We start from the raw sequence: 26,887 nt of genomic DNA, 5'->3' as shown, positions 1-26,887 counted from the left end.
ATCATATATTACACTTTGAAATATTTTTGGAGGGAAATGTATGCATATTTTGTGTGTTTGTCAAATAAAAAAAAGTTTTTTTCTGGCAAAAAGGGCATAAAAAAAAAAAACATAATAAAAACTTAAGTACTTTAATGGGATTTTTTTTAAATGTCATTGCTCAAAAAATAGCAATGATTCCAAATCAGTGTTGTTATGAATTATTGAGCAGTTCAAGGCTCCAATTGCTTTACATCATATATTACACTTTGAAATATTTTTGGCGGGAAATGTATGCATATTTTGTGTGTTTGTCATATAAAAAAAAGTATTTTTCTGACGAAAAGGGCATATAAAAAAACAAACATAATAAAAACTTAAGTAATTTAATGGGATTTTTTTTAAATGACATTGCTAAAAAAATGATAATGATTCCAAATCAATATTGTTATGAATTATTGAGCAGTTCAAGGCTCCAATTATTTCACATCATATATTACACTTTGAAAGATTTGTGGGGGAAAATGTTGCATATTTTGTGTGTTTGCCATATATAAAAACTAAGTTTTCTTTGACAAAAAAGGGAGTAAAACACAAATAAAATAAAAATAACTTACAATCGACATTTAGATCTGAAGTTGTTCTAGAGATGTAAGTGTTGAAAGTAGAAATAAAATAATTAACACTTTTATGAGTGGGGCCCTTTTGGATCCCCTATCATTTTAGTGGGGGGGTTTCTGTCATTGCTCAAAAACAATAATCATATAAAATTAAAATCAACGGTGATCAATGATTTCTTGACATATTTGAGGCTCTGATTACTTTACATTAAATGTTCCTCTTTGAAGTATTTGGGGGCAAACATATTAGACTTGGAGAATGCTGACAAACTGTTTTGTCTAGGAAAAAACTCTATATTCACAAATCCAGAGTAATGTCATGTAAACTTTTTTATTTTATTTTTTACTGCAGTTTTATTCTGGAATTTGAAAAAATATATTTAACTCACTAGATATCCATCCATCCATGACAAAAAAAACCCAGAAAGGTCATGAAAAATTCCTTAAAAATAAAATACAATTTAAAAAAAACTTCATACAACCCATCCATCCATCCATCCATTTTCTACCGCTTATTTCCTTCGGGGTAGACAAATTAATGTGTACTATGATGCTTTATTTGATTTTTGTTTAATTCTTTAAGCGTTATCCCTTGCACATGTTTTATTGTTAATTTTTTTTCTTTATGGTAGGTTTGTTTTAATATATTTAAAATTCTAGAGCAAATAATTTGGATGTATGTAGTTTGAAAACATAAGAAGAAGACATGTTTATTTCTATGTTTAGATTGTTAAAATGTTTGTGTCAAATACAATTTGGAGGGGAAAAAAGATACTGCAGCTCAATATTGATACCGATTCTTCTGTACTTAAAATTGATGACATTATTTTGTTATTTTATCTTTAACTTGTTCATGGTTTTAGGGACAATAAAATATCATATCATTCTTATCTGTGAATAATTTAACAGCAACAAACACAACAATAAGTCACAAAGTAATAAAATAGTTAATTAAAATCGGTCTTATCACGCTAGTATCGATACAATATTGATACTACATCCGGTATCGATCTGCCCATGTCAACAGGACCGGGTCTTAAATGCAGTCAGGCAACTATTTGGACAGCTAAATCACGACAAAAGGTCTCAGCAAGCAAATACCGATTGTTTGTTCACTTCCTATGTTCTCATATTACCATTGCTTACTTAACGATTACTTCTGTAATGACTTCCGTGCGTTTTCATACTCCGAAGTACGTACTAAGGACGACTAAATAGACAAACACGGCCAACTGCCGCCCCCTGCTGGCCATTTCTGTCATGTAACCCAGATTTATTGGCGTCACTTCCGGGTTACGTCACGGAGGCACAACATCGCGGTGCGTTCGCGGACATCATGTAAACGCAGCCGTCACGCGTTACTGCGGTTATAAAAAAAACTGCAAACAACGACACAAAAGCGAAACAATAGATTGCACGACAATTGCCTAATGAGAATAAAGAAAATACTTTGATTTCAAATGTCACGTCATGGCGGGGAGGCTTGCTGTATTCGACTACAAGGTGAAGACAATCTCCTCTCAGATTTTGGCACTGGTCTTCAAACGTGTCATGGCCAGCCGACATGGCTCATAAAAACATAAAGGGTCACTTCATCAGAGAAATATATTAATTAAAAAAAGAGATACAATTGGAGAAATATTTTTGATTCTAATTGTCTCCTCAAACGTGTATTTGCACTGCCTTTTATCTAATCCAACATGGATTTAAAGATTACGGAGCGACACGGGATTAGCATGTATGCTAGTGCAGCCTTCGCACGACATATTAGCCTTCAGGCGGCGTTAACCCGCCAAGTTTATTTATGTATTGAAAAAATAAATAAAAATGTAATTTATTTTATTGTATTTTTTATTTTATTTTTTATTTTTTTATTATTTTTTTATTTTCCAAGTGAAACAGCAAAAGACTTGAAACTGGTCATCAATCAGTTAAAGCACTACAGGCGATGCAGAGGGGGCGGGGCAAGACGACACTGCCATCTAGTGGCCAACACAGTGCATTATTAGTTTACACTTTTTATTTTCTTTCTTTAGGACGCCATAAAAAATATAGTAAATTTTACGGTACAAAAAATGGCAGGTCAGTTGCCAGAATTTTACCGTAAAAAAAAATAAAAAAAGGGGGTTTCTATTTACAGTAATGTATTGTAAAAACCGTAGATTGTGGAGTGGGAAACTGGCCAGGGTTTTACCATAAAAAATAAGTGATACCGTTCTTCAACGTACAGTCATTTCAAGTAAAATCCACCGTATATTTTACGGCAACCTTTTTTTTTTTACTGTTAAATGTACAGATTTTTATTTTGAAAATGAAAAATCAGCAACATGTTTTCACTTATTTACAAACCCCGTTTCCATATGAGTTGGGAAATTGTGTTAGATGTAAATATAAACGGAATACAATGATTTGCAAATCCTTTTCAACCCATATTCAGTTGAATATGCTACAAAGACAACATATTTGATGTTCAAACTCATCCTTTTTTTTTTTTTTTTTTGCAAATAATAATTAACTTAGAATTTTCATGGCTGCAACACGTGTCAAAGTAGTTGGGAAAGGGCATGTTCACCACTGTGTTACATGGCCTTTCCTTTTAACAACACTCAGTAAACGTTTGGGAACTGAGGAGACACATTTATGAAGCTTCTCAGGTGGAATTCTTTCCCATTCTTGCTTGATGTACAGCTTAAGTTGTTCAACAGTCCGGGGGTCTCCGTTGTGGTATTTTAGGCTTCATAATGCGCCGCAATGGGAGACCGGTCTGGACTACAGGCAGGCCAGTCTAGTACACGCACTCTTTTACTATGAAGCCACGTTGATGTAACACTTGGCTTGGCATTGTCTTGCTGAAATAAGCAGGGGCGTCCATGGTAACGTTGCTTGGATGGCAACATATGTTGCTCCAAAACCTGTATGTACCTTTCAGCATTAATGGCGCCTTCACAGATGTGTAAGTTACCCATGTCTTGGGCACTAATACACCCCCATACCATCACACATGCTGGCTTTTCAACTTTGCGCCTATAACAATCCGGATGGTTCTTTTCCTCTTTAGTCCGGAAGACACGACGTCCACAGTTTCCAAAAACAATTTGAAATGTGGACTCGTCAGACCACAGAACACTTTTTCCACTTTGCATCAGTCCATCTTAGATGAGCTCAGGCCCAGCGAAGCCGACGGCGTTTCTGGGTGTTGTTGTTAAACGGTTTTCGCCTTGCATAGGAGAGTTTTAACTTGCACTTACAGATGTAGCGGCCAACTGAAGTTACTGACAGTGGGTTTCTGAAGTGTTCCTGAGCCCATGTGGTGATATCCTTTACACACTGATGTCGCTTGTTGATGCAGTACAGCCTGAGGGATCGAAGGTCACGGGCTTAGCTGCTTACGTGCAGTGATTTCTCCAGATTCTCTGAACCCTTTGATGATATTACGGACCGTAGATGGTGAAATCCTTAAATTCCTTGCAATAGCTGCTTGAGAAAGGTTTTTCTTAAACTGTTCAACAATTTGCTCACGCATTTGTTGACAAAGTGGTGACCCTCGCCCCATCCTTGTTTGTGAATGACTGAGCATTTCATGGAATCTACTTTTATACCCAATCATGGCACCCACCTGTTCCCAATTTGCCTGTTCACCTGTGGGATGTTCCAAATAAGTGTTTGATGAGCATTCTTCAACTTTATCAGTATTTATTGCCACCTTTCCCAACTTCTTTGTCACGTGTTGCTGGCATCAAATTATAAAGTTAATGATTATTTGCAAAAAAAAAAAAATGTTTATGAGTTTGAACATCAAATATGTTGTCTTTGTAGCATATTCAACTGAATATGGGTTGAAAAGGATTTGCAAATCATTGTATTCCGTTTATATTTACATCTAACACAATTTCCCAACTCATATGGAAACGGGGTTTGTACTTTGGGTGTCATTTTTTTGGGTGATTTAGCCCAAAAACTCCCAGAATGCCAAGCGGTTTCAACGAGCTTCGAACGTAAACACAAAGTGTTGTACTGTGTTGAATAATATGAGCCTACTGGCAAAACACAGAGGTGCATTAAATACTTTTTATTTCTATAAAATCTCCAAACATTTGAGTGAGCGGGAAGAAGAAGGTGAAATAAAAGCAGGAGTGGGAAGAAAGAAAGTTGAGGTTTTAGTGCGTGTTGATTGTCGAGTGTTGACAGGAAGAGAGTAGTTTGTCTGCATAGTTCAAAGGTCAGCCCTTGACGTCTCCAAAAAGTGAAGAAGGTGACCAATCACGTTATTGCCAAGAATATTTGCTGCAGAGGCAGGCGGGCTTCCGTCCGCAGGGCGCAGCAGCAAAGGGTCCTAAAAGTCCTTTCACAATAAAAGAAAGTGGTCACACCTCCAAGTCGGAGTCACTGTCTGTTACTGAGTGAAGAGTTTCGCCATCCGCACGCTCGGCGCTCAGGTCGGGACTGCAGCCGCCCGCGCTCAGTGGACGGTCAGACCGCAGCCGGTGGTGCTGCAACCTGCACGGCAACAACAACAACAACAACATATTGTTAGCTTTCTTTATGACAGAAGTCAATATTCAGAAACTCTTATTCTTTAGGGCACGCTGGCCCTGTTTGGAATACTGAAAGTAGAAAAGTTGATAAAATATGAAAAAATGAAATAAAACATACATACATATATATATATATATATATATATATATATATGTATATATATATATATATATATATATATATATGTATATATATATATATATATATATATATATATATATATATATATATATATATATATATATATATATATATATATATATATCAGTGACGTGCAGTCACTAGAGGCAGGTGAGGCCCCGCCTCTAGTGGAAAGAAAAAAAATGTAAAAAGAAAAAAAATATGTATTAAATTGTACATGTATCCAGTGATTATACTATAAAGTTATTTTCCATTTAACTTCACCAGTTTTAGATTATTTTTATTCAAAATCGCTGAATTTTCACATTTGCCGTTCAAATACCGAGAAGAGACGGTGCGGTGAACAGCAGCCAGTCGAGGCACGTCACTCAGTGCCTCAACATGGATTGCGGACTCGGCTAACTGCTGGCCTGCTGTGCAGTGAGACCGTATTGCTATATGAACTATATTATATATTTCCATAGTTTAGTTAGCTGAGGTATATAATGTACAGTGTATTTTGTCAACAACTGTATGTGTGTAATGTATTTCTTGTGCTGAGCGATCATAAAACGGCTGCAAAAGACGCACTGGCTGAGGCTCCTGCACCCCCGCCGTAGAATTGTTATATCAACTAAAGCCCACACTTAAACTTTCCACCTGCAAGATTGAATCTATTTAAAAAAGTTATTTCATAAGAAGCCAAAAAGTGCAAAAACAATAATGTTCGTGTTGGAGGAGTTGTGAATGATTGCAGGGCCACAACATTAGGTGCACTACACCTGCAGAATGCAGGTGTACCTAATTCACAACTCCTCCAACACGAACATTATTGTTTTTGCACTTTTTGGCTTCTTAGTAAATAACTTTTGTAACCTATTTTTATGGGCTTTCCTCTTTGTGATGTTAAGTTCCTGTTATGCGCTGTTATACAGTATATGCCTTGAGCTCATATTTTGAAGGCGCTAAGAGCGGAAGTGATGTCACGTTGCGGAGGTTTTTGAAAGAAGGTAAATAAAGTGGTCCTTGTGTAAACTGGAGCCTCCGTGTTTGTTATTTTGTAGTTTCATACAGTATAGGCGACATTTATAAACCCTCGGTTACACTTTTTTAAATAGATTCAATCTTGCACGTGGAAATATATATATATATATATATATATTGTCTGTCTATCTGTGTTGGCCCTGCGATGAGGTGGCGACTTGTCCAGGGCGTACCCCGCCTTCCGCCCGATTGTAGCTGAGATAGGCTCCAGCGCCCCCCGCTACCCCGAAGGGAATAAGCGGTAGAAAATGGATGGATGGATATATATATATATATATATATATATATATATATATATATATATATATATAAATAATATTAATAAAAAAATTAGAATGATGTTCAACTGCTAAATTTTTTTTGCATTTTCATTCCAAAACTCTCAAAAAAATTCAATATGGAATAATATAAATATGAAAAATAGTAGTAACAAAAAAATTTGAATGATAATGGTACACTACATATTTTCATTTTCATTCTAAAACTCACAAAATGAATAATAAAAATACATAAATATAATTTAAAAAAAATGGTATTAATAAAACAACGGAATTATGTTTGAATGTTCATTTAAAAAAAGTAAAAAAAAAAAATTTATATATAATTTTAAGAGTTTTAGAATGCAAAAAAAAATAATTATATGTAGCTGGGATAGGTTCCAGCACCCCCCGCAACCCCAAAAGGGACGAGCGGTAGAAAATGAATATATGTAACATACTAGAAATAAAAAATTGTTATGTTTGAATATATTAATAGTAAATGACAACTTAGCATTTATATCCGTTAAGCCTTATTTTGAACAGGGAGAATTCAAAGGTGACCAAAACGACACTTTTTTAAAATTCCAAAACCATTCAAAAGATACATTTTTTAGTCATAAAATAAGTTATACCTAATTTTGATCAATGACAATTTAAACTGTATTTACATTCAAAAATCTCCAAAATCATTAAAAAAAGGGATTACAATTAGAGAAAACAGCATTTTTATTCATTCAAATAATAATTTAAGCCTAATTTTGAACAGTGAAAGATTAAAAGTCTCTCATTTTAAAACTTCCAAAATGATTAAAAAAGAAAAACAAGTTTTTTGTTGTTGATAAAAATGATAAAATGGGCTTAATTTTGAAAAATAAAAAGGTAAACATTTTTTAAAAGTGCTTTCATTTCAAAACATTTAAAATCTTATAAAATTAAACAAACTAATTAATGATATCCCTCTACACAAATTGATAAGTTATGCCACATTTTGATCAATGACAATTTAAACTGTATTTACATTCTAAAATCTCCAAAATCATAAAAAAAAGAAAAAAAGGATTACAGTTAGATAAAACAGTGAAAGATTAAAAGTCTTATTTTAAATCCTCCAAAATCATTGAAAAAGAACAAAAGTTTTTTTTATTTATAAAAATTATAAATTAGACTTAATTTTGTTTAAAAAATTTAAAAAGTGCTTTCATTTCAAAACATTTTTAAAATCTTATAAAATTAAACAAACTAATTCATGATATTCCACTGCACACAAAAAATTAAGCCTCATTTTGAACAGTGAAAGATGAGAAGTCTTTCATTTTAAAACCTCCAAAATCATTCAAAAAGAAAGTTAGTTGTTTTTATTTATAAAAATTATAAATTGGACTTAATTTTGGTAAACGATTTTAAAAAGTGCTTTCATTTTAAAATCTAATAAAATTAAACAAACTAATTAATAATATTCCACTACACAAAATAAGTTATGCCACATTTTGAACCGTTAAAGTAAATAAGTTGTAAAGAAAAAGTGCCAACATCCTTAAAAAATAAAGTATATTTCATATTTGTATTCATAAGAATGATAAGTTATGTCTGATTTTGAACACTGAAAGTTGAGACGTTTAGGGGGGGGGGAAATCACTCCAAAACTACCAAAATCTTTTAAATATAAATAGAAATGAACCCACTAAAGTATAAAATGTGAACAATTTAGAGCGAAAGTAAGAGCAGTTGTATAACAACAAGATGCCTGAATGAAAACCAGCAGGTTGGAATGTCCGCGCGCTTTTACGCATGAACGCTCCTTTTTACGCACATCCACGGAGCCTCTTCCCGGCTCCTAACGTGACAGAAGCCGGCGGGAGGATCACTGAAAGGCACCCTGGGTCCTTTCCCAGGAGGTAAACATGTTGAAGAAAAGAGTCCCACTCTCACCTGTTCTTGGCGGCCGCGGCTCGGTCCCGCTGTCTCCGGTTCTTGAACCAGTTCCCGACTTGCGTGGGCGTCAGCCCGGTGGCGTGGGCCAGCTCCCGCTTCTTGCCGGGGTTGGGGTAAGGGTCTTGCAGGTACCACTCCCGGAGCAGCCCGCGGGTGCGCTCCTTGAAGCAGTGCGTCTTCTGCTCGCCGTCCCAGATGGTCCTGGGCAGGGGGAACTTCTTCCGGACGCGGTACTTGTCCACGGGGCCCAGGGGCCGCCCCCGGAGCTTCTCCGCCTCCCGGTAGTGCGCCTCCAGCCACATGGCCTGCAGCTTGCCGTGCGAGGCTCTGGTGAAGCGGTGCGTCTCCAGGATCCGGTAGAGCTCCCGGAAGCTGCCGCTGTGGTAGGCCACCACGGCCCGGGCGCGCTGCACGGATTCGTGCTCCGAGATGGAGTCGCGGCCGTCCGCCGTCACCGGCAGCGACCAGAGGAAGCGGGCGAGGCGCTCGATGTCGCCGGTCTCCTCCAGGGTCTCGCACACGCTGGCGATCTGCGCCGCCGAGAAGCAGAGGCCCGGCAGGGAGAAGGGCGCGAAGGAGGCCGGGGCGTCCTCCGGGGAGCGTCCGGGCGAGCCATGGTCCGCCAGGTGCGGCAGGAGGAGGCGAGAGGCGGAGAAGAAGTCGAGAGGGGACCTGAACACCATGTGGAGCCGCGCGCGGAGCCAGCCGGAGAACCGTGTGGGACCCACCCGGCCCCCGTCCGGACTCTTGAGCTCACCTTGGGGTCAGGGCGGGACCACGGCTCTCAGTGCTGATTGGACAGGGGGGGGATGAGGGTTGCCACGGCGACGCTGTCACTCAAACAGGGAGGCAGGGAGCATCAAAATGTCACTTCTATAAGTTCAAACTGAGATGTCCGATATGACTATTCTCTTAACCTTACTACTTTATTCTTTTAGCATTACGACTTTACTCTCACAGCCTCATGACTTTATTCTCAGTTATGACTTTATTCTCATAAAATCATGACTTAATTCTCAAAGAGTTACGACTTTACTCACAATGTTTAAACTTTTTTTTAAATTGCATTACAATTTTATTCTCATAACTTCACAACACGATTTTGTTCTCATAACGTTACAACTATATTTTCATAACATTGCAACTTTTTTCTCATAGCATTACTACTTTACTCTTGTTAAAACTTTTTTGTCATGGCATTACAACTTTATTCTCATAACGTTACGACTCTGCTCTCTTAGCGTGACGACTCTACTCTCATGTTTAAACTTTGTTATAGCGTTATGACTTTATTTTCTTAACCTTACTACCGTAACTTATTATCTTAGCGTTACGACTTTACTCGCACAGCCTTACGACATTCTCAGAGTTACGACTTTAATCTATTAAAATCACAACTTTATTCTCACAGAGTTTCGACTTTACTCACAATGTTTAAAGTTTTTTGTAATTGCATTACAACTTTATTCTCATAACTTCACAATACGATTTTGTTGTAACGTTACAACTTTTTTCCCCATAGCGTTTATTTTCAAAGAGTTACGACGATATTCTCATAACGTTGCAATTTTTTTCTTATAGCATTACGACTTTCTTCTCAAGCGTTACAACTATATTTTCGTAAGATCGCAACTTTTTTCTCATAGCATTACTACTTTACTCTTGTTAAAACTTTTTTGTCATGGCGTTACAACTTTATTCTGATAGTGTTATGACTTCATTCTCATCGTGTTACGACTTCATTCTCATAGGGTTACGACTTCATTCTCATAGGTTTACGACTTCATTCTCATAGGGTTACGACTTCATTCTCATAGTGTTACGACTTCATTCTCATCGTGTTACGACTTCATTCTCATAGGGTTACGACTTCATTCTCATAGGGTTACGACTTCATTCTCATAGTTTACGACTTCATTCTCATAGGCTTACGACTTCATTCTCATAGGGTTACGACTTCATTCTCATAGGGTTACGACTTCATTCTCATAGTTTACGACTTCATTCTCATAGGGTTACGACTTCATTCTCATAGGGTTACGACTTCATTCTCATAGTTTACGACTTTCTTCTCAAAGCTCAACTATATTTTCGTAACATTTCAACTTTTTTCTCATAGCATTACTACTTTACTCTTGTTAGAACTTTTTTGTCATGGCGTTACAACTTCATTCTCATAGGGTTACGACTTCATTCTCATAGGCTTACGACTTCATTCTCATAGGGTTACGACTTCATTCTCATAGTTTACGACTTTCTTCTCAAAGCTCAACTATATTTTCGTAACATTTCAACTTTTTTCTCATAGCATTACTACTTTACTCTTGTTAGAACTTTTTTGTCATGGCGTTACAACTTCATTCTCATAGGGTTACGACTTCATTCTCATAGGCTTACGACTTCATTCTCATAGGGTCAGGCCCGGCCCTAACCAATCTGGCGCCCTAGGCAAGATTTTAGGTGGCGCCCCCCCACATCGGCAGTGAAGTGTATATACTCACAAGAAACCGAATAGCTTTGTCTTTGACCTTTTTTTTTTTTACTTACAACTATACCTAACATATAAAGGGGTGGACAAGTGACTATTACCTGCAGGGCAAACATTAGCTAACCAGAAGGCAATAACAATGTAAACAAAAAACACCTGCTTAAAAGATCTAATACAAATGTCCCTGAGGAATGTAAGGTGGGAGTACTGTAATTACCTAACGTTACATTATTATTTTCCATAACAATTTAGCCCCCTCCACAATATTAACCCGACGTTAAAACAGAACTAGCTATTTATTGATTAGCAATTGCCGAATCATGTAACATTAGCTTAATGCTAAAAAGCCAGGTTACTATCACATTCTGTAACAGACAAATCATTTCATGTAGGCTAACGTTACCTACCTGCTAACTCTGTCTTTTCTCGTTTCTACTCCTCTTCTTTTCTCTTTTTTCTTCCCTGGGCACCTGACAGTTTTGACCATTTTGACATCTTGTGTTGATTTTTTGATGTGGTGACGTCCAAAAAGAGTCAGGATACGGGAAGGGAGGGGGCGCACCGTGCGGGGGAGAGGGGGGGGGGGGGGGGGGGGGGGGGGGCGTAATGTTGTAACAAATAATATTTCTATTAAATAGGCTTTACTTTGCATTTTAATTAACGTGGGATTATTTTTTGTATTTAGAAATAATACCAACTTTTTTTCTTTTTTCTTTTTTTTTCTCCAACATTTGTGGCACTGGCGTGGCGCCCCCTGATGGACGGCGCCCTTAGCATTTGCCTATACGGCCTATGCCACGGGCCGACCCTGCATAGGGTTACGACTTTCTTCTCAAAGCTCAACTATATTTTCGTAACATTGCAACTTTTTTCTCATAGCATTACTACTTTACTCTTGTTAAAACTTTTTTGTCATGGCATTACAACTTTATTCTCACAGTGTGACGACGTTATTCTCATAGTGTTACGACTTCATTCTCATAGTGTGACGACTTCATTCTCATAGTGTTACCACTTCATTCTCATAATTTTACGACTTTATTCTCAAAGCGTTACGACTTTGTTCTCATAGTGTTACGACTTTATCCTCAAAGCGTTAAGATTTTATTCTCAAAGTGTTACCACTCTGTTTTTATAGTGTTACAACTTTATTCTCACAGTGTTACGAAGTGCGACTTTATTCTCTTAGTGTTACGAAGTGCGACTTTATTCTCTTAGCGTTACGACTTTATTCTCATAGTGTTACGACTTTATACTCAAAGTGTTAAGATTTTATTCTCATAGCGTTACCACTCTATTCTTATAGTGTTACAACTTTATTCTCAGTGTTACGAAGTGCGACTTTAATTTCATAGTGATACCAAGTGCGACTTCATTCTCTTAGCGTTACGACTATATTCTCATAGTGTTACGACTTTATCCTCAAAGCGTTAAGATTTTACTCTCATAGTGTTACCACTCTGGTCTGATAGTGTTACAACTTTATGCTCACAGTGTTGTGAAGTGTGACTTTATTCTCTTAGCGTTACGACTTTATTCTCATAGTGTTACGACATTATACTCAAAGTGTTAAGATTTTATTCTCATAGCGTTACCACTCTGTTCTTATAGTGTTACAACTTTATTCTCAGTGTTACGAAGTGTGACTTTGTTTTCATAGTGTTACGAAGTGCGACTTCATTCTCTTAGCGTTAAGACTTTATTCTCATAGTGTTACGACTTTATCCTCAAAGCGTAACGATTTTATTCTCATAGTGTTACGACTTTATCCTCAAAGCGTTAAGATTTTATTCTCATAGTGTTACCACTCTGTTCTTAGTGTTACAACTTTATTCTCACAGTGTTACGAAGTGCGACTTTATTCTCTTAGCGTTACGACTATCCTCATAGTGTTACGACTTTATCCTTGAAGCGTTAAGATTTTATTCTCATAGTGTTACCAGTTGGTTCTTATAGTGTTACAACTTTATTCTCACAGTGTTGCGAAGTGCGACTTTATTCTCTTAGCGTTACGACTATCCTCATAGTGTTACGACTTTATCCTTAAAGCATTAAGATTTTATTCTCATAGCGTGACCAGTTGGTTCTTATAGTGTTACAACTTTATTCTCACAGCGTTACGAAGTGCGACTTTATTCTCTTAGCGTTACGACTTTATTCTCATAGTGTTACGACTTTATCCTCAAAGCGTTACGACTTAAAATGTAACAAAAATGATCTTTATTACAAACAGATATCCTGGCCCAATAAACAATGTGTATGCTACATTTGAAGCCTGGAAAAACAAAAACGAATAAAACGCCTCAGAGGACATGTTGCTGTACTTTAATGTTTGCAACATGTTATTTAATTGTGTAACGTTATGCTGCATGTTAGTACGTAGATTGTCAACAAGCAGACAGTATAAAGCGAGCTGGAGCCGTGTTGATCTAATCACATTTCGCTCTTCCCTAATTTTGGTAAAACTGCGAGCTAAGCCGTTCTTTAGCAAGATGAAAGCGAGCATTAGTCTAATAGCGCAGCATTATTCAATCAACATTAACACATGTTGCTGGGCGGGGGCCATATGCTTTGGAGTGTGCCACTTTTGCCATGAGGGGCGGGGGAGGGGCCCGCAAGACAGGATCGGATGGATAAACACGAAGTAGAAAATTGTGAGTCACTTTGTGAGCTTTTATGGCCTCAAAACGTTGCCGCTGTCCACTCTCCTCACGCGTGACTCCACGCTCATGTGTGCAACACAAAAGCTAAAAAAGGTTTTTTTAAAAAGGAGCTTCATGCCAATTAGGACACACGGGGGTCTTTGGCGGGGGTGTTGTTGGCGAGCCGTGTGCCACTTTGCACTCCAGATGATGTTTGTCAAAGTAATCCCTTCATGTCCTACGCTCAAATTACTAGTAATAATAACAATAATAATAACAATAATAAGAGAAAAAGCATATTCACAATCATTTGACACATTCGTGCATGAAAGATGCTACAAACCCCGTTTCCATATGAGTTGGGAAATTGTGTTAGGTGTAAATATAAACAGAATACAATGATTTGCAAATCCTTTTCAACCCATATTCAATTGAATGCACTACAAAGATAAGATATTTGATGTTCAAACTCATAAACTTTTTTTTTTTTTTTGCAAATAATAATTAACTTAGAATTTCATGGCTGCAACAAGTGCCAAAGTAGTTGGGAAAGGGCATGTTCACCACTGTGTTACATCACCTTTTCTTTTAACAACACTCAATAAACGATTGGGAACTGAGGAAACTAATTGTTGAAGCTTTGAAAGTGGAATTCTTTCCCATTCTTGTTTTATGTAGAGCTTCAGTCGTTCAACAGTCCGGGATCTCTGCTGTCGTATTTTACGCTTCATAATGCGCCACACATTTTCGATGGGAGACAGGTCTGGACTGCAGGCGGGGCCAGGAAAGTACCCGCACTCTTTTTTTACGAAGCCACGCTGTTGTAACACGTGGGTTGGCATTGTCTTGCTGAAATAAGCAGGGGCGTCCATGAAAAAGACGGCGCTTAGATGGCAGCATATGTTGTTCCAAAAGCTGTGTGTACCTTTCAGCATTAATGGTGCCTTCACAGATGTGTAAGTTACCCATGCCTTGGGCACTAATGCACCCCCATACCATCACAGATGCTGGCTTTTGAACTTTGCGTCGATAACAGTCTGGATGGTTCGCTTCCCCTTTGGTCCGGATGACACAATGTTGAATATTTCCAAAAACAATTTGAAATGTGGACTCGTCAGACCACAGAACACTTTTCCACTTTGCATGAGTCCATCTTAGATGATCTCGGGCCCAGAGAAGCCGGCGGCGTTTCTGGGTGTTGTTGATAAATGACTTTCGCTTTGCATAGTAGAGTTTTAACTTGCACTTACAGATGTAGCGACCAACTGTATTTAGTGACAGTGGTTTTCTGAAGTGTTCCTGAGCCCATGTGGTGATATCCTTTAGAGATTGATGTCGCTTTTTGATATAGTGCCGTCTGAGGGATCGAAGGTCACGGTCATTCAATGTTGGTTTCCGGTCATGCCGCTTGCGTGGAGTGATTTCTCCAGATTCTCTGAACCTTTTGATGATATTATGGACCGTAGATGTTGAAATCCCTAAATTTCATGCAATTGCACTTTGAGAAACGTTGTTCTTAAGCTGTTTGACTATTTGCTCACGCGGTTGTGTACAAAAGGGGTGTACTTCGCCCCATCCTTTCTTGTGAAAGACTGAGCATTTTTTGGGAAGCTGTTTTTATACCCAATCATGGCACCCACCTGTTCCCAATTAGCCTGCACACCTGTGGGATGTTCCAAATAAGTGTTTAATGAGCATTCCTCAACTTTATCAGTATTTATTGCCACCTTTCCCAACTTCTTTGTCACGTGTTGCTGGCATCAAATTCTAAAGTTAATGATTATTTGCAAAAAAAAAAAAAAGTTTATGAGTTTGAACATCAAATATGTTGTCTTTGTAGCATATTCAACTGAATATGGGTTGAAAAGGATTTGCAAATCATTGTATTCCGTTTATATTTACATCTAACACAATTTCCCAACTCATATGGAAACGGGGTTTGTAAATGCAATCAATATAAGCTCACATATCTTACTTAATTTGTATTTAACAGGTGGTAATGCTAATTAGTGTACTGTATCTCACTAATAATGAATTATATTTTACAGTATAACTAGAGTCAATTAAAAAAAAAAGCATTGGGCTTAAAACGGCTGCACTTTCCAATTATAATCGGAATGATGGAGTGCTACTTTTTGAAATTTACCATTTGCAATCTTTTTTTTTGCCATTTTTAGAGCCTATATATAAAATATTTCTATTTTTGAAGCATTTTTAAATTGACAATTACATTTTTTTTTAAATGGTAAAAAAAAGACTAAATCAATTGGAATGACGCACTGGTAGTTTTAAAATTTGTATATATTCTTTGAAATGTTTTGCTGTTTGTAAAGGATGTAAGATGTACTGTAATTTTTTAAAATTGTATTATGTATTTTTGAAAAAAAACAAAACATTTTTTTTATTGACATTCTAATTTTTTGATAATCAATTAAAGGCAATTATAGTTGGAATGATGGACCCATTGTTTCTTTTCCTTAATTATTTCATTTGCAATCTCTTGCCATTTGTAGAAATTATCAAATAGATTTTTTGTATGAATTTTTTAATTGTTTTAATTAATAAAAATATTTGATGATCAATTAAAGGCAAATATAGTTGGAAAGATGCATTGGTACTTTTTTTTTTTCATGTATAATTTGTAAAAAAAAATTCTGTAATTTGTAGCAAATATAAATTTAAAACATTTTTGATTATTTTTGTGTTTTCTCTTTTTTGTTTTTTTAATCAATGATTCTATTTTTTGATGGTAAACGACCGCGACTTGTTCTTTTAAATTTTTTTTTTTTTTTACAATTATGTAATTTGTTGAGACAATAAATGATAAACATTGAGTTTTTTTTTTTTTTAAATTTAATTAACAATTTCATGGTCAATTTAAGGCAATTATAGTTGGAATGATGGACTGCTAATTGATTTAGTTTTACTTGCCATTTGTAGTAAATGTAAAAATGTAAATTTTTTTACATTATTTTTTCAAATAAACATGTTTTAATAATGAACATTTTTGATGGTCAACTAAAGGCAATTATGATTGGAATGATGGACTGCTACTTTTTCCTTTAATTGCTTATTTTGAACTTAAATAAATAAATTCTAAACATTTTGATTATTGTTGTTTTGTATTAATTTATTTTAATTGACATTTAATTTGTTTGATGATCAATTAAAGGCAATTATAGTTGGAATGATGGACTTTTTTCTTTTTCTTTCCTAATTCTTTCATTTGCAATTTCTTGCCACTTGTAGAAATTATAAAATAGATGTTTTGTATTAGTTTTTAAATATTGTTTTAATTAACAATACACATTTTTGATGATCAATTAAAGGCAAATATAGTTGGAAAGATAGAATAATAACAATACTACTAAGAGCAATACTACATTTTTTTTTTTAAATGTATAATTTGCAAAAATGTTTTGTGTAATTTGTAGCAAATATATATTTAACATTTTTGATTATTTTTGTGTGTGTTTTTAATCAATTGTTCTATTTTTTGATGGTAAACTAAAGACAATTATAGCTTTAAAATGTTTTTCATTTTTTTCATTTTCAGTAATTAGTTGAGATAATAAATTACAAACATTGAATATTTTTTTTGCATTTTTTAATTAACAATTCCATGGTCAATTGAAGGCAATTATAGTTGGAATGATGGACTGCTAATTGATTTTGTTGTACTTGCCATTTGTGGCAAATATAAAAACAGAGATTTTTTTGCAATATTTTTAAATAAACATGTTTTAACAATTAAAATTTTTGACGGTCAACTAAAGGCAATTCTGATTGGACAGAAGGGCTGCTACTTTTTCTTTAATTTAACATTTTTGATTATTTTTCTGTGTTTTTTTAATTAATTATTCTATTTTTTTGATGGTAAACTAAAGACAATTATAGCTTTAAAATGTTTTTAATTTTTGGAATTTTCTGTAATTATTTGAGATAATAGATTATAAACATTGAATATTTTTTAATGCATTTTTTAAATGAACAATTCCATGGTCAATTGAAGGCAATTATAGTTGGAATGATGAACTAATTGTTTTCTTTTTTCCTAATTCTTTCATTTGCAATTTCTTGCCCTTTGTAGAAATGATGAAATAGATGTCTTGTATTAGTTTTTAAATGTTTTAATTAAAAATACACATTTTTTGATGATCAATTAAAGGCAAATATAGTTGGAAAGATAGAATGCTACTTAAAAAAAAAAAAATTAATGTATAATTTGCAAAAATGTTTTCTGTAATTTGTAGCAAATATACATTTAACATTTTTGATTATTTTTGTGTTTTTTTAATCAATTATTCTATTTTTTTGATGGAAAACTAAAGACAATTATAGCTTTAAAATGTTTTTATTTATTTTTTATTTTATATAATTAGTTGAGATACTTTATGCATTCTTTAAATGAAAAATTCCATGGTCAATTGAAGGCAATTATAGTTGGAATGATGTACTGCTAATTGATTTTGTTGTACTTGGCATTTGTGGCAAATATAAAAACGTAGATTTTTTTGCATTATTTTTGAATAAACATGTTTTAACAATTAACATTTTTGACGGTCAAGTAAAGGCAATTATGATTGGAATGATGGACTGCTACTTTTTCTTTAATTGCTTATTTTGAACTTTTTGGTCATTTGTAGAGAATATAAATTATAAACATTTTGATTATTGTTGTTTTGTATTAATTTTTTTTAATTGACATTTAATTTTTTTGATAATCAATTAAAGGCAATTATAGTTCAAATGATGGACTTATTGTTTTTTTCCCCTAATTCATTTGCAATTTCTTGTCACTTGTAGAAATGATAAAATAGATGTTTTGTATTAGTTTTTAAATATTGTTTTAATTAACAATACACATTTTTGATGATCAATCAAAGGCAAATACAGTTGGAAAGATAGAATGCTACTTTTTTTTTTTAAATGTATAATTTGCAAAAATGTTTTCTGTAATTTGTAGAAAATATACATCTAACATTTTTAATTATTTTTGTGTGTTGTTTTTTTTTATCAATGATTCTATTTTTTTTATGGTAAACTAAAGACAACTATAGCTTTAAAATGTTTTGAATTTTTTGTAATTAGTTGAGATAATAAATTATAAACATTGAATATTTTTTAAAGCATTTTTTAAATGAACAATTCCATGGTCAATTGAAGGCAATTATAGTTGGAATGATGGACTAATTGTTTTTTTCCCTAATTCTTTCGTTTGCTATTTCTTGCCCTTTGTAGAAATGATGAAATAGATGTCTTTTTAAATGTTTTAATTAACAATACACATTTTTTGATGATCAATTAAAGGCAAATATAGTTGGAAAGATAGAATACTACTTTTAAAAAAAAAGAAATAATGTATAATTTGCAAAAATGTTTTCTGTAATTTGTAGCAAATATACATTTAACATTTTTGATTATTTTTGTGTTTTTTTTAATCAATTATTCTATTTTTTGATGGAAAACTAAAGACAATTATAGCTTTAAAATGTTTTTAATTTTCTGTAATTAGTTGAGATAATTCATGCATTTTTTAAATGAACAATTCCATGGTCAATTGAAGGCAATTATAGTTGGAATGGACTGCTAATTTATTTTGTTGTACTTGCCATTTGTGGCAAATATAAAAACGTAGATTTTTTTTTGCATTATTTTTAAATAAACATGTTTTAACAACTAACATTTTTGACGGTCAACTAAAGGCAATTATGATTGGAATGATGGACTGCTACTTTTTCTTTAATTGCTTATTTTGAACTTTTTGGTCATTTGTAGAGAATATAAATTATAAACATTTTGATTATTGTTATGTATTTTTTTTTTTTAATTGACATTTAAGTTTTTTGATAATCAATTAAAGGCAATTATACTTGAAATGATGGACTCATTTATTTTTTTTCCTAATTCTTTCATTTGCAATTTCTTGCCACTTGTAGAAATGATAAAATAGATGTTTTGTATTAGTTTTTAAATATTGTTTTAATTAACAATACACATTTTTGATGATCAATTAAAGGCAAATATAGTTGTAAAGATAGGCCACTTCTTTTTTTTTTAAATGTATAATTTGCAAAAATGTTTTCTGTAATTTGTAGCAAATATACATTTAACATTTTTGATTATTTTTGTGTTTTTTTTCATCAATTATTCTATTCTTTGATGGAAAACTAAAGACAATTATAGCTTTAAAATGTTTTTAATTTTCTGTAATTAGTTGAGATAATTCATGCATTTTTTAAATGAACAATTCCATGGTCAATTGAAGGCAATTATAGTTGGAATGGACTGCTAATTTATTTTGTTGTACTTGCCATTTGTGGCAAATATAAAAACGTAGACTTTTTTTGCATTATTTTTAAATAAACATGTTTTAACAACTAACATTTTTGACGGTCAACTAAAGGCAATTATGATTGGAATGATGGACTGCTACTTTTTCTTTAATTGCTTATTTTGAACTTTTTGGTCATTTGTAGAGAATATAAAATATAAACATTTTGATTATAGTTGTTTTGTACTAATTTTTTTTTAATAGACATTTAATTTTTTTGATAATCAATTAAAGGCAATTATAGTTGAAATGATGGACTCGTTTTTTTTTTTTTTTTTTACTAATTCTTTCATTTGCAATTTCGTGCCACTTGTAGAAATGATAAAATAAATGTTTTGTATAAGTTTTTAAATATTGTTTTGATTAACAATACACTTTTTTGATGATCAATTAAAGGCAAATAGAGTTGGAAAGATAGAATCCAACTTTTTTTAAATGTATAATTTGCAAAAATGTTTTCTGTAATTTTCTAGCAAATATACATTTAACATTTTTGATTATTTTTGTGTGTTTTTTAATCAATGATTCTATTTTTTGATGGTAAACCAAAGACAATTATAACTTTAAAATGTTTTTAATTTTCTGTAATTAGTTGAGATAATAAATTATAAACCTAGAATTTTTTTTTAATGCATTTTATGAACAATTCTATGGTCAATTGAAGGCAATTATAGTTGGAATGATGGACTGCTAATTGATTTTGTTGTACTTGACATAAAAACGTAGATTTTTTTTGCATTATTTTGAAATAAACATGTTTTAACAATTACATTTTTGACGGTCAACTAAAGGCAATTATGATTGGAATGATGGACTGCTACTTTTTCTTTAATTGCTTATTTTGAACGTTTTGGTCATTTGTAGAGAATATAAATTATAAACATTTTGATTATAGTTGTTTTGTAGTCATTTTTTTAATAGACATTTCATTTTTTTGATAATCAATTAAAGGCAATTATAGTTGGAATGATGGACTAATTTTTTTTTTTTTTTCCTAATTAATTTGCAATTTCTTGCCACTTGTAGATATGATAAAATAGATGTTTTGTATTAGTTTTTAAATATTGTTTTGATTAACAATACACTTTTTTGATGATCAATTAAAATAGAGTTGGAAAGATAGAATCCTACTTTTTTTTAAATGTATAATTTGCAAAAATGTTTTCTGTAATTTTCTAGCAAATATACATTTAACATTTTTGATTATTTTTGTGTTTTTTTAATCAATAATTCAATTTTTTTGATGGTAAACCAAAGACAATTATAACTTTAAAATGTTTTTAATTTTCTGTAATTAGTTGAGATAATAAATTATAAACATTTTTTTTTTTTAATGCATTTTATGAACAATTCTATGGTCAATTGAAGGAAATTATAGTTGGAATGATGGACTGCTAATTGATTTTGTTGTACTTGACATAAAAACTTAGATTTTTTTGCATTATTTTGAAATAAACATGTTTTAACAACTAACATTTTTGACGGTCAACTAAAGGCAATTATGATTGGAATGATGGACTGCTACTTTTTCCTTAATTGCTTATTTTGAACTTTTTGGTCATTTGTAGAGAATATAAATTATAAACATTTTGATTATAGTTGTTTTGTACTAATTTTTTTTAATAGATATTTAATTTGTTTGATAATCAATTAAAGGCAATTATAGTTGGAATGATGGACAAATTTTTCTTTTTTTTTCCTAATTAATTTGCAATTTCTTGCCACTTGTAGAAATGATAAAATAGATGTTTTGTGTTAGTTTTTAAATATTGTTTTGATTAACAATACACTTTTTTGATGCTCAATTAAAGGCAAATAGAGTTGGAAAGATAGAATCCTACTTTTTTTTTAAATGTATAATTTGCAAAAATGTTTTCTGTAATTTTCTAGCAAATATACATTTAACATTTTTGATTATTTTTGTGTGTTTTTTTAATCAATTATTCTATTTTTTTTTATGGTAAACCAAAGACAATTATAACTTTAAAATGTTTTTAATTTTCTGTAATTAGTTGAGATAATAAATTATAAACTTTTTTTTTTTTTAATGCATTTTATGAACAATTCTATGGTCAATTGAAGGAAATTATAGTTGGAATGATGGACTGCTAATTGATTTTGTTGTACTTGACATAAAAACTTAGATTTTTTTGCATTATTTTGAAATAAACATGTTTTAACAACTAACATTTTTGACGGTCAACTAAAGGCAATTATGATTGGAATGATGGACTGCTACTTTTTCTTTAATTGCTTATTTTGAACGTTTTGGTCATTTGTAGAGAATATAAATTATAAACATTTTGATTATAGTTGTTTTGTAGTCATTTTTTTTAATAGACATTTCATTTTTTTGATAATCAATTAAAGGCAATTATAGTTGGAATGATGGACTAATTTTTTTTTTTTTCCTAATTCATTTGCAATTTCTTGCCACTTGTAGATATGATAAAATAGATGTTTTGTATTAGTTTTTAAATATTGTTTTGATTAACAATACACTTTTTTGATGATCAATTAAAATAGAGTTGGAAAGATAGAATCCTACTTTTTTTTTTAAATGTATAATTTGCAAAAATGTTTTCTGTAATTTTCTAGCAAATATACATTTAACATTTTTGATTATTTTTGTGTTTTTTTAATCAATAATTCAATTTTTTTGATGGTAAACCAAAGACAATTATAACTTTAAAATGTTTTTAATTTTCTGTAATTAGTTGAGATAATAAATTATAAAAAAAAATAAATTTTTATGCATTTTATGAACAATTCTATGGTCAATTGAAGGAAATTATAGTTGGAATGATGGACTGCTAATTGATTTTGTTGTACTTGACATAAAAACTTAGATTTTTTTGCATTATTTTGAAATAAACATGTTTTAACAACTAACATTTTTGACGGTCAACTAAAGGCAATTATGATTGGAATGATGGACTGCTACTTTTTCTTTAATTGCTTATTTTGAACTTTTTGGTCATTTGTAGAGAATATAAATTATAAACATTTTGATTATAGTTGTTTTGTACTAATTTTTTTTAATAGATATTTAATTTTTTTGATAATCAATTAAAGGCAATTATAGTTGGAATGATGGACTAATTTTTTTTTTTTTTTTTCCTAATTAATTTGCAATTTCTTGCCACTTGTAGAAATGATAAAATAGATGTTTTGTGTTAGTTTTTAAATATTGTTTTGATTAACAATACACTTTTTTGATGCTCAATTAAAGGCAAATAGAGTTGGAAAGATAGAATCCTACTTTTTTTTTTAAATGTATAATTTGCAAAAATGTTTTCTGTAATTTTCTAGCAAATATACATTTAACATTTTTGATTATTTTTGTGTGGTTTTTTTAATCAATGATTCAATTTTTTTTATGGTAAACCAAAGACAATTATAACTTTAAAATGTTTTTAATTTTCTGTAATTAGTTGAGATAATAAATTATAAACCTAGAATTTTTTTTAAATGCATTTTATGAACAATTCTATGGTCAATTGAAGGCAATTATAGTTGGAATGATGGACTGCTAATTGATTTTGTTGTACTTGACATAAAAACGTAGATTTTTTTGCATTATTTTGAAATAAACATGTTTTAACAATTACATTTTCGACGGTCAACTAAAAGCAATTATGATTGGAATGATGGACTACTACTTTTTCTTTAATTGCTTCATTTCAACTTTTATGTCATTTGTAGAGAATATAAAATATATATAAATATTTTTTTAAATTAATTACATCATTTGATGGTTGAATAATGACTGCTATGTTTTTTTATTGTTGCATTTGCAATGTATTTTTCCATCAACGCTTATTAGGTTGGATGTCTCCTACAACAACAACAAGACGATAATAGCGACAGTATAGTTGACATTCCTGGGATTGTGAGTAGGAAGTACCCACTCTTGTTATCATTAGCGTGCGTGTGTTAAGAGGGGCTGCGATGGCGACAATTAAGTCAATTCTGCAACATCTCCTTTCACAGGTGGGACAATGTGTGCGGGGAGTGGGGAGCCAGGACACTTTCAGAGGCGATGGAGGGACACACAAAAGCCAGTGTGTGCTTATCCCCGCTAAACAAAGAGCCGAGCGCCTAATTAACCCCTCCGCTGACCTCCGACAACTTAACACTGACCTTTTAAGGCCCCAAACTTTAACCCCCTCGCCCTTCTTGACGGGAGAACCACCCCCCGCCCCCCCGACGTCTTCGTTAAGCCGCTAATCACTTCCTGGCTCTTTGTTGTGCTTTGCTGGCCTCGCCGTGCAAGGAGAGGTTTTTGAGGCACAATAGTGGGGAGACAAGACATTTCTCCTCGTTGATGGGACCCCCGAAAAGTGTCATGACAAAGAGGCGTTAGCTTAGCCTAGCACGGAGACAGGAAGTCATGTTGTGATATGTTGAGACTACTTCATGTTGTAAGTACTGAGGGGTCACATGACTACACAGTCTTTACACAAACCCCGTTTCCATATGAGTTGAGAAATTGTGTTAGATGTAAATATAAACGGAATACAATGATTTGCAAATCATTTTCAACCCACATTCAGTTGAATATGCTACAAAGACAACTTATTTGATGTTCAAACTGATAAACATTTTTTTTTTTTTGCAAATAATCATTAACTTTAGAATTTGATGCCAGCAACACGTGACAAAGAAGTTGGGAAAGGTGGCAATAAATACTGATAAAGTTGAGGAATGCTCATCAAACACTTATTTGGAACATCCCACAGGTGAACAGGCAAATTGGGAACAGGTGGGTGCCATGATTGGGTATAAAAGCAGCTTCCATGAAATGCTCAGTCGTTCACAAACAAGAACGGGGCGAGGGTCACCACTTTGTCAACAAATGCGTGAGCAAATTGTCAAACAGTTTAAGAACAACATTTCTCGACCAGCTATTGCAAGGAATTTAGGGATTTCACCATCTACGGTCCGTAATATCATCAAAAGGTTCAGAGAATCTGGAGAAATCACTGCATGTAAGCCAAAAACCAACAATGAATGTGGTACTGCATCAAAAACTGACAGTGTGTAAAGGATATCACCACATGGGCTCAGGAACACTTCAGAAAACCACTGTCAGTAACTACAGTTGGTCGCTACATCTGTAAGTGCAAGTTAAAACTCTACTATGCAAAGTGGAAGCCATTTATCAACAACACCCGGAAACGCTGTGCCCGAGGTCTAGACTGGCCTGCCTGTAGTCCAGACCTGTCTCCCATTGAAAATGTGTGGCGCATTATGAAGCTTAAAATACCACAACGGTGACCCCGGACTGTTGCAAATAATCATTAACTTAGAATTGAATGGCAGCAACACATTGCAAAAACGTTGGCACAGGGGCATTTTTACCACTGTGTTCCTTTTAACACTCAGTAAACGTTTGGGAACTGAGGAGACACATTTTTGAAGCTTCTCAGGTGGAATTATTTTCCATTCTTGCTTGATGTACAGCTTACGTTGTTCAACAGTCCGGGGGTCTCCGTTGTGGTATTTTAGGCTTCATAATGCGCCACACATTTTCAATGGGAGACAGGTCTGGACTACAGGCAGGCCAGTCTAGTACTCGAACTCTTTTACTATAAAGCCACGTTGATGTAACACGTTGCTTGGCATTGTCTTGCTGAAATAAGCAGGGGCGTCCATGGTAACGTTGCTTGGATGGCAACGGCGTGGCGAAGTTGGTAGAGTGGCTGTGCCAGCAATCGGAGGGTTGCTGGTTACTGGGGTTCAATCCCCACCTTCTACCATCCTAGTCACGTCCGTTGTGTCCTTGGGCAAGACACTTCACCCCTTGCTCCTGATGGCTGCTGGTTAGCGCCTTGCATGGCAGCTCCCGCCATCAGTGTGTGAATGTGTGTGTGAATGGGTAAATGTGGAAATACTGTCAAAGCGCTTTGAGTACCTTGAAGGTAGAAAAGCACTATACAAGTATAACCCATTTATCATTTATCATTATAACATATGTTGCTCCAAAACCTGTATGTACCTTTAATGGTGCCTTCACAGATGTGTAAGTTACCCATGTCTTGGGCACTAATACACCCCCATACCATCACAGATATTGAGCCTGTTCAAAAAACGTTCCCAAGTTCCAAAGCAATTTCTGGTTTTCCTGGAAATTCAAAGTCTTCAACATTCAACCTATTCTGACATTCCTACTACATTCTGTCAGCATTTCAGTTCAAATTCAGCATTGGCGCTTTCGCATGCAATTCATTCAGGAATGGCTTCATCTAGTTATTATTGATTTTTAATATTGTTAACCTTTTTTGGCTGGAAGTGACCCAAACATTGAAAAACACACACTTCTACACACAACACACACTTCTACACACACAACCAGATGTGTGCCAAGCACAAACACCCTCCTGCAAAATGAACAAACAAGATAATCAGATAATTCCACTAATAAGTCTTGTTCCTACAGCTGGGCCAGATGTGGGCTCACATTAATATCTATTGTTTTGTTGTCGCGTCTACGTTTTAATTCATAGCCCGGCTGGGATAAACAAAACAAAAACAGGTGGCTGGCGCGTGGACACACGCATGGTAGAATTAGCACGATTTCCATCCATCCATCCATCCATTTTCTACCGCTTATTCCCTTCAGGGTCGCTGGAGCCTATCTCAGCTACAATTGGGTGGAAGGCGGCGTACACCCTGGACAAGTCGCCACCTCATCACAGGGCCAACACAGATAGACAGACAACATTCACACTCACATTCACACACTAGGGCCTATTTAGTGTTGCCAATCAACCTATTAGCACGATTTACAATACCTAAATGTCAAGCCTGCATTTTTTCTAACCACCGACAGGGGGCGACCTCTCTAATGGGAAAAATTAACTATTTAGTCAAATATTCTTCAGTATGACCAAATAGGTCTTTAATTGTTTTAGGGGAGCGTTATGAAG

General features: G+C 33.7%; 1 protein-coding gene across 1 annotated transcript; it reads right to left on the bottom strand.

The window, feature by feature from the left end:
* Window positions 1–4,613: 4,613 nt before the first annotated feature.
* On the bottom strand, window positions 4,614–9,442 carry six3b (SIX homeobox 3b). Its single transcript, XM_061931770.2, has 2 exons — window positions 8,489–9,442; window positions 4,614–5,096 (listed from the first exon to the last, which is right to left on the bottom strand). Exons 1-2 carry the CDS (start codon window positions 9,172–9,174, stop codon window positions 4,964–4,966), a joined length of 819 nt encoding a protein of 272 aa, XP_061787754.1. The 5' UTR covers window positions 9,175–9,442; the 3' UTR covers window positions 4,614–4,963.
* Window positions 9,443–26,887: the final 17,445 nt, after the last annotated feature.

The sequence above is a fragment of the Nerophis lumbriciformis genome, linkage group LG39 (assembly GCF_033978685.3).
Source record: "Nerophis lumbriciformis linkage group LG39, RoL_Nlum_v2.1, whole genome shotgun sequence".
Classification (NCBI taxonomy): Eukaryota; Metazoa; Chordata; class Actinopteri; order Syngnathiformes; family Syngnathidae; genus Nerophis; species Nerophis lumbriciformis.
The sequence above is the reverse complement of the archived record's forward strand: the minus strand, read 5'-3'. Positions and strand labels throughout refer to the sequence as shown.